Source organism: Rana temporaria, chromosome 2 (assembly GCF_905171775.1).
Source record: "Rana temporaria chromosome 2, aRanTem1.1, whole genome shotgun sequence".
In the NCBI taxonomy this organism is placed as follows: domain Eukaryota; kingdom Metazoa; phylum Chordata; class Amphibia; order Anura; family Ranidae; genus Rana; species Rana temporaria.
Window position 1 is genome coordinate 264,360,444 of NC_053490.1, and position 16,259 is coordinate 264,376,702.

General features: G+C 46.1%; 1 protein-coding gene across 1 annotated transcript in view; it reads left to right on the forward strand.

The window, feature by feature from the left end:
- The window catches only part of LOC120926737 (multidrug and toxin extrusion protein 1-like), a 144,897-nt gene that overhangs the window by 65,143 nt on the left and 63,495 nt on the right, over positions 1–16,259 (forward strand). The window contains exon 8 of the mRNA XM_040336901.1: positions 884–981. Coding sequence (XP_040192835.1) covers positions 884–981 — 98 coding nt within the window. The remainder of the gene's footprint in view (positions 1–883; positions 982–16,259) is intronic.

Consider the following 16,259-nt stretch of genomic DNA (forward strand, 5'->3'; position numbering starts at 1 on the left):
CTTTGAATCGCTGTAATGATTGGCGCCGCGCTGCGTATAGACATTCCCCCTCGCTCGGGATTGGACAGTTCACCCGAGCGAGGGGGAGTGTCTATGCGCGGTGCGAATCATTACAGCTATTCAAAGCTGTAATGTTCCCGGCGTATTACACAGTCGGCGGCAGCGGGGATGCGGCGAACGGCGGCGTCACGGCGGCGGGGGATCGGGGTAAGTATTCTATATTGGTATCGGGGGTATTTGCGGGAGTACGAGTACTCCCGCAAATACTCGGAATCGGTCCCGATACCGATACTAGTATCGGTATCGGGACAACCCTAATTACAAGTATATCAGTATGCTTCTGTTTCTTTAAGCCTCTTGCACATGGGTGGCAAGTAAGCCTGTGAAATGTAAATGCCAATGCATTTCCCTCCCAGAAACCTGCGTGCTGTGTACAAATGGATATGAATAGCTGTACTTGGCTATATGCTAGTGCTCATGTACAGATTAAGTATAGCATACAGGAGTATGCATAAAATAGAGAATTTTTTGCATATGCCTGTATACTGTATTCATGTCTACACAAACACTGGCATATACTCAAGTACAGGTGTTCACAGCAATCTATTGGCGGAGGCACACAGCTCTTGGGCTTTCTGGGTAGGGCAAGTACACTAGAAAAGTAACTAGACTCCCTCTCACATTTTTGTAAATCACATTACTCTATACAACCGAATAAAAAATTTTGGCGATATATACACAGACTAGTAAAACCAAAAGCTTTGGCACTTATTTAATAATTTTTTTAACAGAAAAGGGCACTTATTTAAAAATGTATTTTATTATAAAATTATTTTTTTTCGCAGAGAAAGCTTAATTCCTGTTTATGATTCCAATATTTTAGGGGTGCTGCTTTTGCAATATCCATAGAATCAGTTTTTGAATGCATCGTGTTGTTTATCTATATTCAAGTGAAAAAGCTGCATGTTGCATCCTGGCCAGGTAAGCCATATCTAATATATGTACACAGTTATATAATATTATATGAAATTAAAGGGTTAGTTCTCCTGACTCTTACCCAGAACCTCCCTATGCATTACAGCATCATCAATAAATTAACATGATGCACTCTGCAGTAGGGATGAGCCCGATGTTCGAGTCTAACGTAACTTTGACTCGAACATCGAACAATTTGTGGTGTTCACGGCAAATTCGAGAACACACTTTAAAAGTCTATGGGAGAAATCAAAAGTGCCAATTTTAAAGGCTTATATGAATGGTATTGTTATAAAGTGTTTTGGGGACCTGGGTCCTGCCCCAGGGGACATGTATCAATGCAAAAAAAGTTTTAAAAACTCCTGTTTTTTAGGGAGCAGTGATTTTAATAATGCTTAAAGTGAAACAATAAAAGTGAAATATTCTTTTAAATTTCGTACCTGGGGGTGTCTATAGTATGCCTGAAAAGTGGCAACATTTTCCCGTGTTTAGAACAGTCCCTGCGCAAAATTGCATTTATAAAAGAAAAAAAAGTAATTTAAAACTACTCGTGGCTATAATGAATTGTCGAGTCCCACAATACAGATAAAAGTCTTTGAAAAAAACATCATGGGTTCCCAAACCAAAATGTAAAAAAAAATTGCGTGGGGGTCCCCCCAAATTCCATACCAGGCCCTTCAGGTCTGGTATGGATTTTAAGGGGAACCCCGTGCCAATTTTTTTTAAAAATGGCGTTGGTTACCCCCCATAAATCCATACCAGACCCTTATCCAAGCACGCAACCTGGCAGGCTGCAGGAAAAGAGGGGGGATGAGAGAGCGCCCCCCTCCTGAACTGTACCAGGCCACATGCCCTCAACATGAGGAGGATGCTTTGGAGGTTCAAAGCACCGTGTCCCCATGTTGATGGGGACAAGGGCCTCATCCCCACAACCCTTGCCCAGTGGTTGTGGGGGTCTGTGGGTAGGGGGCTTATCAGAATTTGGAAGCCCCCTTTAACAAAGGAGACCCCCAGATCCCGCCCCCCACATGTGAATTCTTAACGGGGTACATTGTACCATTTCATTAAAAAAAAGTGTAAAAAATTGTAAAAAAAACAGAGGAGACAGCTTGGTACAAGTCCTTTATTAAAAAAGAAAAACATTTTTTAGCGATGTACATCCATTCTCGAGCCGAGGCCACGAAAAAAAAAAAAAAAACGCTGCCATCACCCGCCTCCATGGGAGGTTCCCGTCGAATGATGCCTCACCTGCCGTGACAGCTCTTAAATAGCTGATGGCGGGGGCCACTCTTGATGTACGTGAGTGACCCTGCCCCCTCTGACGCCAAGGGGGTTTCCTGCAGGCATCAAAGGGGGTGGGGTCACTCGCGTGTTCGAACACATTTTTTGCCTGTTTGCAAGTTCTGGTGTTCGGCTCATCCTTGCTCTGCAGCCCCAAAAACTCACAAACAAGCACTTAGCTTTGTTCCCTACCCACACACGCAAAGTCTTTCACTCTCACAGAATGCAGAGCTGCAAGAGAGAGCGGACTGTATGAGTTTCTGGGGCCACACATCCAATGTTGGGGATATCCTGCCATCTCCAGGAGAGAAAGGGGAAGGCAATAAAATGAGCATCAGAAAAAAGTAAGCATGTTAATGCATACCTAAATGGGTAGGACTGACCAGAGATTTCATTGAAATCTTAGGGTCCCACAGATACATACAGGCTGAATTCCAGAGCCCAGTGACTGAATGAGTTCCAGCACTGGGCTTCACTAATCCCCCTGCAATGAAGCTGGCTTTTCCTCCTGCTGTCTGCATTGCAGGGGAGATTGGTTCCTGTATCTGCACCCAGCACCCTCCCTCTGCCGCTCAGATTACTGCCCCCCCTGCAGTGCTTCTGGCTTTCCCTCTCCCTCATGCAAACTTCAGCTGCTGCAAGGCGAGCCATGGGGGATCTGTTTTAGTTGTGGCACCAACCCATTCTCGGCGATAACCTTTTTCACCCCCCACTTGATGATCCCCATGTGAAAAAAAGTGTCATCATATTAAATAGTAAGTGAATAATTACAATCTATGGGCCAGATTCACAAAGAGTTACGCCGGCGTATCAGTAGATACACCGACGTAACTCGCAATCTAAACCCGTCGCATGTTTAAGTGTATGCTCAAACTGAGATACACTTAAACCTACCTAAGATACGATGGCCTGCGTCGTCGTATCTTAGGGTGTAATATTACGCTGGCCGCTAGGTGGCGCTTTCATTGAGTTTGGCGTAAAATATGCAAATTAGTATATACGCCGATTCACGAACGTACGCTTGCCCGTCACAGTAAAGATACGCCGTTTCCGTAAGAGGTATGCCGGCGTAAAGATAAAGCTGCTCCCTAGGTGGCGTATCCTATGTTAAGTATGGCCGTAGTTCCCGCGTCAACATTTTGAAATTTTACGTCGTTTGCGTAAGTCGTCCGTGAATGGGACTGGACGCCATTTACGTCCACGTCAAAACCAATGACGTCCTTGCGACGTCATTTAGAGCAATGCACGCCGGGATTTTTTAGGGACGGCGCATGCACAGTTCGTTCGAGCCGGGGGACGCGCTTCATTTAAATGAAACACGCCCCCTACCCGCCGAATTTGAATTACGCCGGGTGATTTACGGTACGCCGCCGCAACTTTACAGGCAAGTGCTTTGTGAATAAAGCACTTGCCTGAAAAACTTGCGGCGGCGTAACGTAAATCAAATACGTTACGCCCGCCCAAAAATACGCCCATCTACGTGAATCTGGCCCTATATATTCAATTTTATTAAGTTCATATAAGTGAAAATCAACTTCTGTGCTTGATTATTGTGAATTCTAGTGCATATATCATCCACCACTGTGCTTCTCACGTCTTCTGTAGATAATGATACTATGGTGTCCTTTTATGAAAGTGCGGTAAAATACCGCTATTCAGTTCTCAGGGGATATCGCTCTCCTCTGAGTGCCTGTTTATGAAACTTTGTAGCTCGCTTCTCATGTTGAGTTGAGGAGCGATCTACAAACTGCGGAAACTCCTAAAAACAGCCCCTCTCACTGTAATCTCACGTGATGTAGCAGCATTGCAGTACGAGGAAGTGTAAAATACAATAGTTGAACACAAATCCGCACACATTATTCCCCAACATATTAATAAAGTAAAATTCCCCCTACACAATCTACATTAACCTAATTATTAAAAAAACATTGTTTTCTCTTCCGTTCATGGACAGACACAGCAGCATTGACCTTAGGGGTATTATATCCATTTCCCTCCAGGAGAGACTAGGCAGAAAAACAGCACTTCAGGTGTTAAAACACTTTTCAGTACTGCTCCTCCCAGGGGGCGTGGTCCCCAGGGTATAACCCACTCTCTGACTCAGCAGCTCCAGTTTTTTTCTGCCTAGCCTCAGGAGTAGACATGGCCTTCTGGAGTCCATGTACTCTGGAATTTGTTTGCGATTTTTTTTCGCCTTTATTTTATTTTGTTCCTGCATTTTTGCTCCTGATATCTTCTATCAACTGGTGACAGGTTGGATCTTGATCCTTGCAGTCCCCCCATGCTCGGCCATCAAGCATGTGCCGGCCCTCAGCTCAGCTCTGGGTCGTCCACGACATGCCCCGTTGCTCCAGGGGTGGCCGGGGAACTACACGTTCCAGGGCACACATATGACCAGTCTTTATGGCTTTGTCACAGTGTGTCTGGCCGAAAGTCATGCCGTTTAGCGGACGTTGGTTCTGTCCAGAATGCCTCCAGCCGGTGGTCGCAGGACGGGTAAGTAGTGGCCCCTTGCCCTGGCAAGGTGGCATGGCTGGTGCTTTCCTTGGGGAGGTCGAATGAGGGTCTGCCCTGCTTTCCTCTCTCCCTTCCTCTCCCTCCTTCCCCATGCTGGGTGGCAGCTGTAAGGGGGGGCCCTCCTGGGGTTCTGTCACTACCGGGGACTGTGTACTGTAAGGTGGTGTTGTTTTTGTTATGGGAGTTGCTGTATGTGCTGGGCTGTGTCTTTCTGCTGTGTCACTGTGTGTTTTTAAACATGTGTATGGCTGCCATTTTGCCGCGGACGCGGTGTGTATAGGTCGGCGGCCATTTTCTTGTGGCCTGCATGCTCTTTTTCCTGCAAACGGCGGCCATCTTGGAAAAGTCTTGGCCTCTAGTGCCTGTAATAGCGCAGCAAAAGCCTGCGATTAGCTTCCTGAGGGACAGCACAGCCAGCACTTCTCAGCGCTTCAGCTAACACTACAACCGGGTCGAGTGGTAAGTTCCCTGGAGGTCCCCTGTCCTCTGTTTTGCAACCGGGAGGGTGACTGGTGGGTGTCTGCCTTGCAGTACTAAGGAGGCATAAGCGGTGGGTCCACATGGAGTCTGAACAGAGGCTTCTACCCCAACCATGCCTGAGTTAACCCTTAGTGCCCCTGCGGTCTCTGTAGAGCCCATAGGGCAGTCCCTTAGGCGTTTTATCGCCAGGATTGAAGCGACAAATGGCCGGAAGGGGGGTAAAAACCCCCTCCCTGCGCCTGCTTCTGGGGATGGCTCTGACACGGAACCAGACCCTGCTGCTGCTGCTGGCTCTGGTTCTGTCATGTCAGATGTTGCAGGCTTAGCCCACACGGTCAGTGAGGATGACTCTGCTTCAGGGTCAGCGCTTGATAAGGCGTTTTGTTGGAGCTTTTATCACTACGGTGCGGGATACTCAAAAACTTGATGATGGCGGAGTCATCAGAGATGCCGGTCCCTTTTGGGTTCCGCAAGCCGCCCAGCACCGCAAAAAGTGTTTCCTTGTGTTCCATACCTGGACAAAATAATGTACAAGGAATGGGATCGGCCGCAGAAAGTTTTTGCTGTACAGAAATACTTTGCGGTCTGTTACCCTTTTGAGGAAGACTTTAAAAAAAAGAAAAAAAAAAAGTCCGTCAGCGGACCCCCCTGTGTCCAGACTGAACAAGTCTACCACGTTACCTGTGGAAGGGGCTCCTGCCTTTATGGTCCCCGCAGCTAGGAGAGCTGCGGCTGTGGCCTGCTCCATGTTCACAGTAGTGGGGTCGGCAGTGAGACCGGTTTTGGCCGGAACTATAGTGTCACAGACAATTACCGAGCGGGCAAAGTCCCTGCTGCATGAGCTGGAGGCGCATAATGCTCCTGAGCTCTGTGTGGGCCTGGCTGACCAGTTGGTGCAGGGCCTGCAGTTTGTCTGTGAATTGGCCCTGGATACGCTCCCCTTGCTCCCCTTGCTCTCCAGGGCCTCCGCCTACGCGGTGGTACTATGCCACCTTGTGTGGCTAAAGTGTTGGTCTGCGGACCAAACCTCTAAAGGGTCCTTAGGAGGACTTACCTTTGAAGGGTGTACGGTCTTTTGGGGAGTCCCTGGTTGACATCATTATAGATGCTACAGGGAGCAAGAGCACTCTGCTCCCACAATCTGGGAAGGGTAAGGAGCCTTGTCATAAGCAGGGTCCCTCCTTTACCTCCCCCAAGCGATTTTTTTTCGCCCCCAGGTGCGGCAGGAAAACGTTTTCCAGGGTGCTAAGGCGCCCACTGTAGATAAAAAAGCGCACCTGGTACCGCAAGCCCAACAAAACTGCGGACAAGCCTGCTTCCGCCAGACACTCGGGTGGGGGGCCGACTTTGCGGATGCGCGGCTCGGTAGAGATCCCTCTTTCCGACCGCTGGGTTTGCGAGGTAGTTTCCTCGGGGTACAAGAGAGAGTTTCTCTCTTGTCCACCAAACAGATTTTTCTGGTCAGGGAAGTGATTATACCGGTTCCTTCAAGGGAACGGTTTCATTTTTTTTTTTTACTCCAATCTGTTTGTAGTCCCCAAAAAAGGAGGGAGTCCGTCCAATCCTGGACCTCAAGGCCCTTAACTCTTTTGTCAAAGTGCAAAGATTCAGGATGGAATTGTTCGCTCGGTAGTGGCGGCTCTCCATCAGGGGGACTTTATGGCGTCCTTGGGTACTCAGGACACGTACCTGCATATTCGCGCGAAACACCAGAGGTTTCTGCGTTTTACGGTCGAAGAGGACCATTTTCAGTTTGTGGCCCTCCCCTTCGGCCTGGCTTCGGTACCACAAATTTTCACACTGATGCTCGCTCCGATTCTGGCCCTGCTAAGGCAGTGCGGAATCGCTATTGTGGGAAACCGGGATGACTTTCTCCTGAGAGCTTCTTTAAGCTCAGACTTAGAAGAGGATGGGTTCATCACCTGCCAGCCCCTCCAAAAGATTTGGGTGGCTACTGGATGTCCAGGAGTAAATGTTGGTTCCGTCCTAGGGACTGGAATACCTGGGGTTGGTCCTGGATTACTCAGAAGCAAGTTTTTTTTCCTCCCGACGGAAGAACTCCAGACACTGCAATCTGCGGTGCAGCGGTTTGCGACCCAGCAGTGGTCGTCGCTTCGCCTTTGCAAGAAAATTCTGGGTCCCATGGTAGCCTCTTTCGAAGCGGTTCCGTATGCCCAATTTCACACCCGAGTTTTACAGAAAGAGATTCTGTCACGTTGGGACAAGCTCCCTTCGTCTCTGTATTACCAGATTTGGGTGAAGTCGCCTGCTCAGGTTCTCCCTAGTGTGGTGGCTGACATCTCCGGTACTTCGGACCGGGAAATTATTTTTGCCGTGCTATCGGACAGTGGTCACGACGGATGCCAGCCTCTCCGGCTGGGGGCGTTCTGGAGTGTCCAGTCAGCCCAGGGCGCTGGACCCAGGTGGAGTCCCGCCTGCCAGTCAATATCCTGGAGCTCCGGGCTATCAGGCTGCGTCTCCCCAAGTGGTTTCTGGGTCTGCAGGACCGTTCGGTCAGGATCCAGTCCGACAACACCACGGCCGTGGCGTATGTCTACCATCAAGGGGGCACGCCGAGCTCGGCCGCGGTGGTGGAGGTTGCACACATCCTCCGGTGAGCCACAAGGTACGCCCCGGCTCTGTCGGCCGTGATACATTCCGGGGGTGCAGAGTTGGCAAGCCGACTACCTAATTGCACCCGGAAGTGTTTTCAGAGTTGTGCCAAACATGGGGCACGCCAGGTGTGGACCTTCAGGCGTCCCGTCTCAATCAGAAGGTGTCACGTTCCGTGGCCAGGTCAAGAGACCCTTAGGCGGACACGTCAGATGCGTTGGTGGCACCGTGCGGTCACTATTGCCTAAATCTACGCTTTCCCTCCTCTGAAGCTTCTACCTCACCTGTTGCGCAGAGTGGAAGTGGAGGGGATGCCAACAATCCTGGTTGCTCCGGATTGGCCGCGCCTTTCCTGGTACGCGGACCTGGTGCGTCTGGTGGCAGACGTCCCTTGGATTCTACCCCTGAGAGTAGATCTTCTGTCACAGGGTCCGATTTTTCCTCACCCTGCTTTACAGTTGCTGGCTTTAACGGCATGGCTGTTGGGAGCCAGGAGCTGGAGGTCCGAGGTCCGTCGGACTCAGTGTTCTCTACCATGCTAATTGCACGGAAGTCTATTTCACGTAGGATTTGCCATTGTACGTGGAAGGCCTACATCTCTTCGTGTGCAGAGAGGAAAGGACACCCCCGCACATAAGTGCTGTCCCAGATGCTGCTGTTCCTACAGCTGGGAGTGGGTCAAGCTCTCGCCTTAGGTACGGTTATGGGTCAGATTTCAGCCTTGGCTGTTTATTTTCAGCAACCGTTGGCGACGCACTCCCTGGTGCGTACGTTTTGTACAGGGGGTCAGGCTCGTGACCTTCCTGTGTGTCCTCCACTGCCTCCGTGGGACTTGAATTCGGTCCTCTCAGTGCTTCAAAAGGGCTCCGTTTGAGGACATTCAGGAGATTCCTCTTTCTCTCTGTCCCAGAGGGTGGTCTTTCTTAGTAGCCATTCCTTCGGTCAGACGAGTTTTTGATCTGGCGGCCTTGTCTTGCAAGGCTCTTTTATAATGAGGACATTGTTTTACTATCCTTATGTCCTTAGCCGAAGAACTCGAAGGAGACCACGTTGCTTCCCTTGGACGTGGTGCGAGCCCTACGGGCGTACTTGTCTGCTACGGCTCCGTTCCGGAGATCGGACTCACTGTTCATGTCAGTGAATGGTCCTGAGAAAGGTCTGGCAGTCTTGTCGGCCTCCATTTTCAGGTAGATCAGACAGGTCGTGCTCCAGGCCTATTCCCAAAGGGGCGGGTGTCACCCTTTCTGGTTACGGCGCATTCGACCAGGGCGGTTGGTGCCTCTTTGGTTTTCCGCCATCAGGCGTCTGTTTTACAGGTGTGTAAGACAGCGATCTGGTCGTCAATCCACACCTTTTCAAGTTTTACAAGGTGGATGTGAGTGCATCTGCGGATGCCTCCTTTGGCCGCAAGGTTTTGCAGGCGGCTGTTTCAGGTTGAAGTTCCTCCATTGAGGAACTCTGGTTTGTTTGGGGTGAAGCTTAATTGCTGTGTTTTTTCCCACCCCTCAAATTTTTTGACACTGCTTGGGGACGTCCCTAAGGTCAATGCTGCTGTGTCCGTCCATGAACGGAAGAGAAAATAGGACGAACACAGCACCCACCCCTTCTTTTTTGTTTGTACTGCTTATTACGAACTGGAGCTGCTGAGTCAGCGAGCGGGTTATACCCGGGGGACCACGCCCCCTGGGAGGAGCTGTACTGAAAAGTGTTTTAACACTTGAAGTGCTGTTTTTCTGCCTAGTCTCTCCTGGAGGGAAATGGATATAATACCCCTAAGGTCAATGCTGCTGTGTCCGTCCATGAACTCAGAGAAATGGATTTTACGGTGAAAAATCCTATTTTTATCCATATTTAAAGCTCATACATGTGCCTATTTAAATGTGAATGGTGTATAGTAAATGATTGGAATCCCACATATGTAATGCAGCTATACACTATTCATATAAATAAAAAATACATTTATAAGCATTAAATATTTTTTTTAATAATGTATACAAATATAAACCAGTATAACTAATAGAACAGTCCATGTGTAAAACATATTTTAGGGTTTACAATTTTTTTGTTGCTAATAAATTAGAAATTATCTAAAAATTACTTTAATAATAGCATTTTTATGCAGGTAGAATTATATATAACATATATATATATATATATATATATATATATATATATATATATATATATATATATATCGAGAGATAGATAGATAGATATAGATATATACATTTAAAAATAAACACACACACACACACACACACACACACACACATATATGTGCTATCTATCCATCTATCTAGATAGATAGATATATAAACACATATATACATACACTATAAATTCCTAACCTGCTCATTTTGGGGTGTGTAATAGTGGGGAAGATGTGTTCTGACTGTAGGGGGCTTGTGTGTGAAGCATGGAAGTCAAAAGACTTCCTTCTTCCTCCACAATACTCAGCCAGCTTCAGCTTCTCACTCTGATTCTCCACCTCTGAGATGGTGAATCAGAAAGTGAGAATTCTGTCACAGATCGCCAGTGAGGTGCCGAGATCGCACTTTCATAAACTGGCCGTTTCTGTGACAGTCAGTTACAGATTCTCATTGAGCTGAGATAATCAGTGGAGAACATGTTCTCAGCTGATTACCTCAGCTTCATAAACTGTTTATGACCTGAGATCAGCGGTGACAGTCGGGATCGCCGCTGATCTCACTTTAATAAAAGGACACCTATGTGCAAACCATCACCAGTCGTTATACCTGCTCACCTCAAAGAAGAGTCAGGAAGACTCAGAAACAACTCCTTTACTTCCATTCAGCTATGGTCTCATCTCTTCCACATCCAACCTGCTACTCTATATCCACTTTCAAATGAGTAACTTCCTGCTTCTCTCCTTCCTCCACACCAGTAATATTGCTTGATATCCTCTTAGGCTATGGCTCCACAATCATGCAACAATAAATAGAGGATACATAGTTCTCTCCGCTTGTAACATTTATTAAAATACCCCAATAAAACACACTTACAAGATATTCATTCAAAAACGGCTTAATGCAATTCAACTGCGTCCCCCTGCTCACCACTGTGGCTGCGTGACGTCACGGGCTCGGAGCCTCCCCTCTACACGCATATCGTCCTCTGATTGGGCTTCCTCAATAGATGAGCGGGCCACCTCACCCAAGCATTTAAATAGCTCAATGTTACCAAGGAAACCTCCCGGGCTTCACCCCGGCTGTCTGGAGTGTGTGCGGACACACCCACTTCCTGTGGACCATGAAAGTGTAATTTCTCCGGATCAAGCAATACAAATTTTGCCTGTACTAAAACGCACAATTAAATACATTATTAATGCACTTCTCTTCCCGCCCTACTATTCCCTGCCACGGTGACCACCCAGTCACAATCTGAACAAGAAAACCACTTTCTTGTTAAAAAAAAAAAAAAAAAAGAAGAACAAGAAAACAACTATAATAAACTGTAAATGCTACCACTTATAATCACATTTTGACCTTTTACTCATAAAATGTAATAAATCTTTATGTAGACAAACTAAATTATAAAAATAATTCATTGTATTGCAAGATTATTATTTTTTTTTAATCAATGCACAATTAACTAAAATTAATAAACATAAATTCATTATATTTATTTAAAAAGTACAATTTATTTAAAATATATTATTAATATAAAACACCATGATTTTATTACTACAGGGTTTGCTCCATCACATTATTTATTAATCATATTCTTAGTAATCCAATCAATTTAATTTCAAAAACATTATTAATATAAAGTACCATTATTTTATTACTACTAAGTAGGCTCCATCACATTATTTGATCATATTCATAGTACAATCCATATGCACCTATTTCATTATATTAATGGTTATCCATCATCAATGTTACACAATGAATAACAACCAATGTCAACCATTATTGATGAAGCAGTTATGGTTAAAGTCAACGTTGAGACCCCTGGGTGCCAAGACCTTGGTCTCATACACACAGAATGACTCACGCTGACTGAGGGTTCTTATAAAGTCACCTCCTCTCCAATGGCGGTTGACCTTTCTCACCCCCCAAAATTGTAAACCCTTTCGGATACCTGCCATGTAGCCCCCTAAAATATTTGGATACACTATGTTTTTTCATTCTTTTTCGAATATTGTTTCGCGACCCACATTCTGGAGCTTGCATGGGCACTCCAACACATAAACCGCCCCCTTTGATGTGCATGTAATGAACTCCTTAATCTTATGTGTTCTCCCTGTGTCTATGGCAATTCATTCCTTCTGCTTCTTATTTCATTTTGTGGTTTTACATGCCAAACACCTAGCACATGAGTAAAAACTGATTAGGAAGGGTGTCAAAGTTTCTACCCCCTTCGTAGGGGGATCTAGTACACCTGGGGCCATTATATGCCTAAGACTGAGGGCCTTTTATATACATTTTAGGTTGAGGGGGAAGTACCCCCCAAGTACCTTATATCTTAATAGAATCCCCCAATGCTTTTTAATTATATTCTCAATATTATTCTTCTGTATATTATATCCCAATAATATCCTAAATTAAATTCTTTATTTTTACCAACTGTTCTCTCTGTTGTTGCTAATAAATCCTACCTTTCCATATTTTTAACTAATTCAAGTTTCTTCGTAATAAATATTTCTTCATAACCCTTTTGCAAAATCTTCTCTCCAAATTGGGCTGCTTGTGTTATAAATTTTTCGTTCTTCGTACAATTTCTTCTTAATCTTACAAATTGTCCCATGGGACATACCACCTAATGATGGATTAATGGATGAGGATTCCACCAAGAATGGTTCTCATTCGTCAATACTAAAGGGGTAGAACTCCTTAGATTCCTATATACAGTCATGGCCGAAATTGTTGGCACCCAGAAAATCAAGTATTTCTCACAGAAAAGTATTACAGTAACACATGTTTTGCTATACACATGTTTATTCCCTTTCTGTGTATTGGAACAAAACAAAAAAAGGGAGGAAAAAGAGCAAATTAGACATAATGTCACACAAAACTCCAAAAATGGTCTGGTCAAAATTCTTGGCACCCTTAACTTAACCACTTCCCGCCCAGTCAATGGGAGCTTTATGTCCGGGAAGTGGTTCTGAAATCCTGACTGGACGTCTATGGACGTCCTGCAGGATTTAATGCCCCACGTGCCCGTGGGGGCACGCAGCGCGCCATTCGGTTGGGCGGGGTGTCAGTCTGACACCCTGCATCTCCGATCTCGGTAAAGAGCCTCCGGCGGAGGCTCTTTACCACGTGATCAGCCGTGTCCAAACACGGCTGATCACGATGTAAACAGGGAGAGCCGTTGATGGCTCTTCCTCACTCTCGTCTGACTGGACCACCAGGGAAGCCCACACTGGACCACCAGGAAAGGGCAAAAAAAAAAAAGGGGGCAAATAAAAAAAAGCAGTAAAAAAAAAAAAAAAAGATGCCAATCATTGCCCACTGACTGGCAACATGGATAAATCAGTGCTGCCCCACAGTTTCCATCAGTGCCACCCCACAGTGTCTATCAGTGCCACCCCACAGTGCCCATCCATGCCCAGTGCCCACCTATTAGTGCCCATCAGTGCCACCCATAAGTACCCATCAGTGCCACCCATAAGTGCCGCCTATGAGTGCCCATCTGTTCTGCCTATGAGTGCCCAGTGCCGCCCATGAGTGCCCATCAGTGCCGCCTATGAGTGCCCATCAGTGCCACATACCAGCACCGCCAATCAGTGCCCATCAGTGCCACCTCATCGGTGCCCATTAGTACTACCTCATCGATGTCCATCAGTGCCATCTCATCGGTGCCCATCAGTGCCGCCATATCAGTGCCCGTAATTGAAAGAGAAAACGTACTTATTTACAAAAAAATTAACAGAAAAAAATAAAAACTACATTTTTTTCCCAAATTTTCAGTCTTTTTTTTGTTGTTGCGCAAAAAGAAAAAATTGCAGAGGTGATTAAATACCACCAAAAGAAAGCTCTATTTGTGGGGGAAAAAAGGCGCCAATTTTGTTTGGGTACAGTGTAGCATGACCGCGCAATTGCCATTCAAAGTGCGACAGTGCTGAAAGCTGAAAATTGGCTTGGGTGGGAAGGTGCGTAAGTGCCTGGTATGGAAGTGGTTAATATTTGGTTGCACACCCTTTGGAAAAAATAACTGAAATCAGTCGCTTCCTATAACCATCAATAAGCTTCTTACACCTCTCACCCGGAATTTTGGACCAATCTTCCTTTGCAAACTGTTCCAGGTCTCTCTAATTGGAAGGGCGCCTTTTCCCAACAGCAATTTTAAGATCTCTCCACAGTTGTTCAATGGGATTTAGATCTGGACTCTTTGCTAGCCACTTCAGAACTCTCCAGCGCTTTGTTGCCATCCATTTCTGGGTGCTTTTTGACTTATTTTTGGGGTCATTGTCCTGCTGGAAGACCCAAGATCTCGGACACAAACCCAGCTTTCTGACACTGGGCTCTACAGTGCGACCCAAAATCCTTTGGTAATCCTCAGATTTCATGATGATTTGCACACATCCAAGGCACCCAGTGCCAGAGGCAGCAAAACAACCCCAAAACATCATTGGACCTCCACTATATTTCACTGTAGGTACTGTGTTCTTTTCTTTGTAGGCCTCATTTAGTTTTCGGTAAACAGTAGAATGATGTGCTTTACCAAAAAGCTCTATCTTGGTCTCATCTGTCCACAAGACGTTTTCCTAGAAGGATTTTGGCTTACTCAAGTACATTTTGGCAAACTGACACTGAAGCTCCCTGAGCCTGCAGGACAGCTTGAATTTTTTTGGAACTTGTTTGGGGCTGCTTATCCACCATCCGGACTATCCTGCGTTGCAACCTTTCATGAATTTTTCTCTTCCGTCCACGCCCAGAGAGATTAGCTACAGTGCCATGAGTTGCAAACTTCTTGATAATGTTGCGCACTGTGGACAAAGGCAAATCTAGATCTCTGGAGATGGACTTGTAACCTTGAGATTGTTGATATTTTTCCACAATTTTGGTTCTCAAGTCCTCAGACAGTTCTCTTCTCCTCTTTCTGTTGTCCATGCTTAGTGTGGCACACACAGACACACAATGCAAAGACTAAGTGAACTTCTCTCCTTTTTATCTGCTTTCAGGTGTGATTTTTATATTGCCCACATCTGTTACCTGCCTCAGGTGAGTTTAAAGGAGCATCACATGCTTGAAACAATCTTATTTATCCACATTTTTGAAAGGGTGTCAATCATTTTGACCAGACCATTTTTGGACTTTTGTGTGACATTATGTCCAATTTGCTTTTTTTCCTCCCTTTTTTTTGTTTTGTTTCAATGCACACAAAGGCCCAGATTCTCAGAAGAGATACGACGTATCTCAGCGTTGCGCGGTCGTATCTATGCGTATCTTAGAATCAGTTACGCATAGATTTCCCGTAGATCCGACTGGCGTAACTGTGTTACACCGTCGGATCGTAACTGCATATTTATGCTGGCCGCTAGGTGGCGCTTCCGTCGAATTCCGCGTCGAGTATGCAAATTAGCTAGATACGCGAATTCCCGAACGTACGTCCGGCGCAGTAAAGTTACGCCGTTTACGTTAGGCTTTTCCCGGTGTATAGTTGCCCCTGCTATGAGGCGTATATGCGGCGCACCAATGTTAAGTATGGCCGTCGTTCCCGCGTCGAAATTTGAAAAAGTTACGTAGTTTGCGTAAGTCGTCCGTGAATGGGGCTGGACGTCATTTACGTTCACGTCAAAACCAATGACGTCCTTGCGGCGTACTTTGGAGCAATGCACACTGGGAAATTCCACGGACGGCGCATGCGCCGTTCCGCAAAAACGTCAATCACATCGGGTCACAGTAGTTTTACATAAAACACGCCCCCCTGATCCAAATTTGAATTAGGCGGGCTTACGCCGGCCGATTTACACTACGCCGCCGCAACTTACGGAACAAGTGCTTTGAGAATACAGCACTTGCCCGTCTAAGTTGCGGAGGCGTAACGTAAATCGGATACGTTACGCCCGGGCAAAGATACGCCGCTGACTGAGAATCTGGCCCAAAGGGAAAAAACATGTGTTACTGCAATACTTTCCTGTGAGAAATACTTGATTTTCTGAAAAAAATTCTGGGGTGCTAACAATTTCGGCCATGACTGTATATAGGAATCTAAGGAGTTTTACCCCTTTTAGTATTGACGAATGAGAACCATTCTTGGTGGAATCCTCATCCATCAATCCATCATTAGGCTGTACCTCCCATGGGACAATTTGTAAGATTAAGAAGAAACTGTACGAAGAAGGAAGAATTTCTAACACAAGCAGCCCAATTTGGAGAGAAGTTTTTGCAAAGGGGTTATGAAGAAATATTTATTAGGAAGCA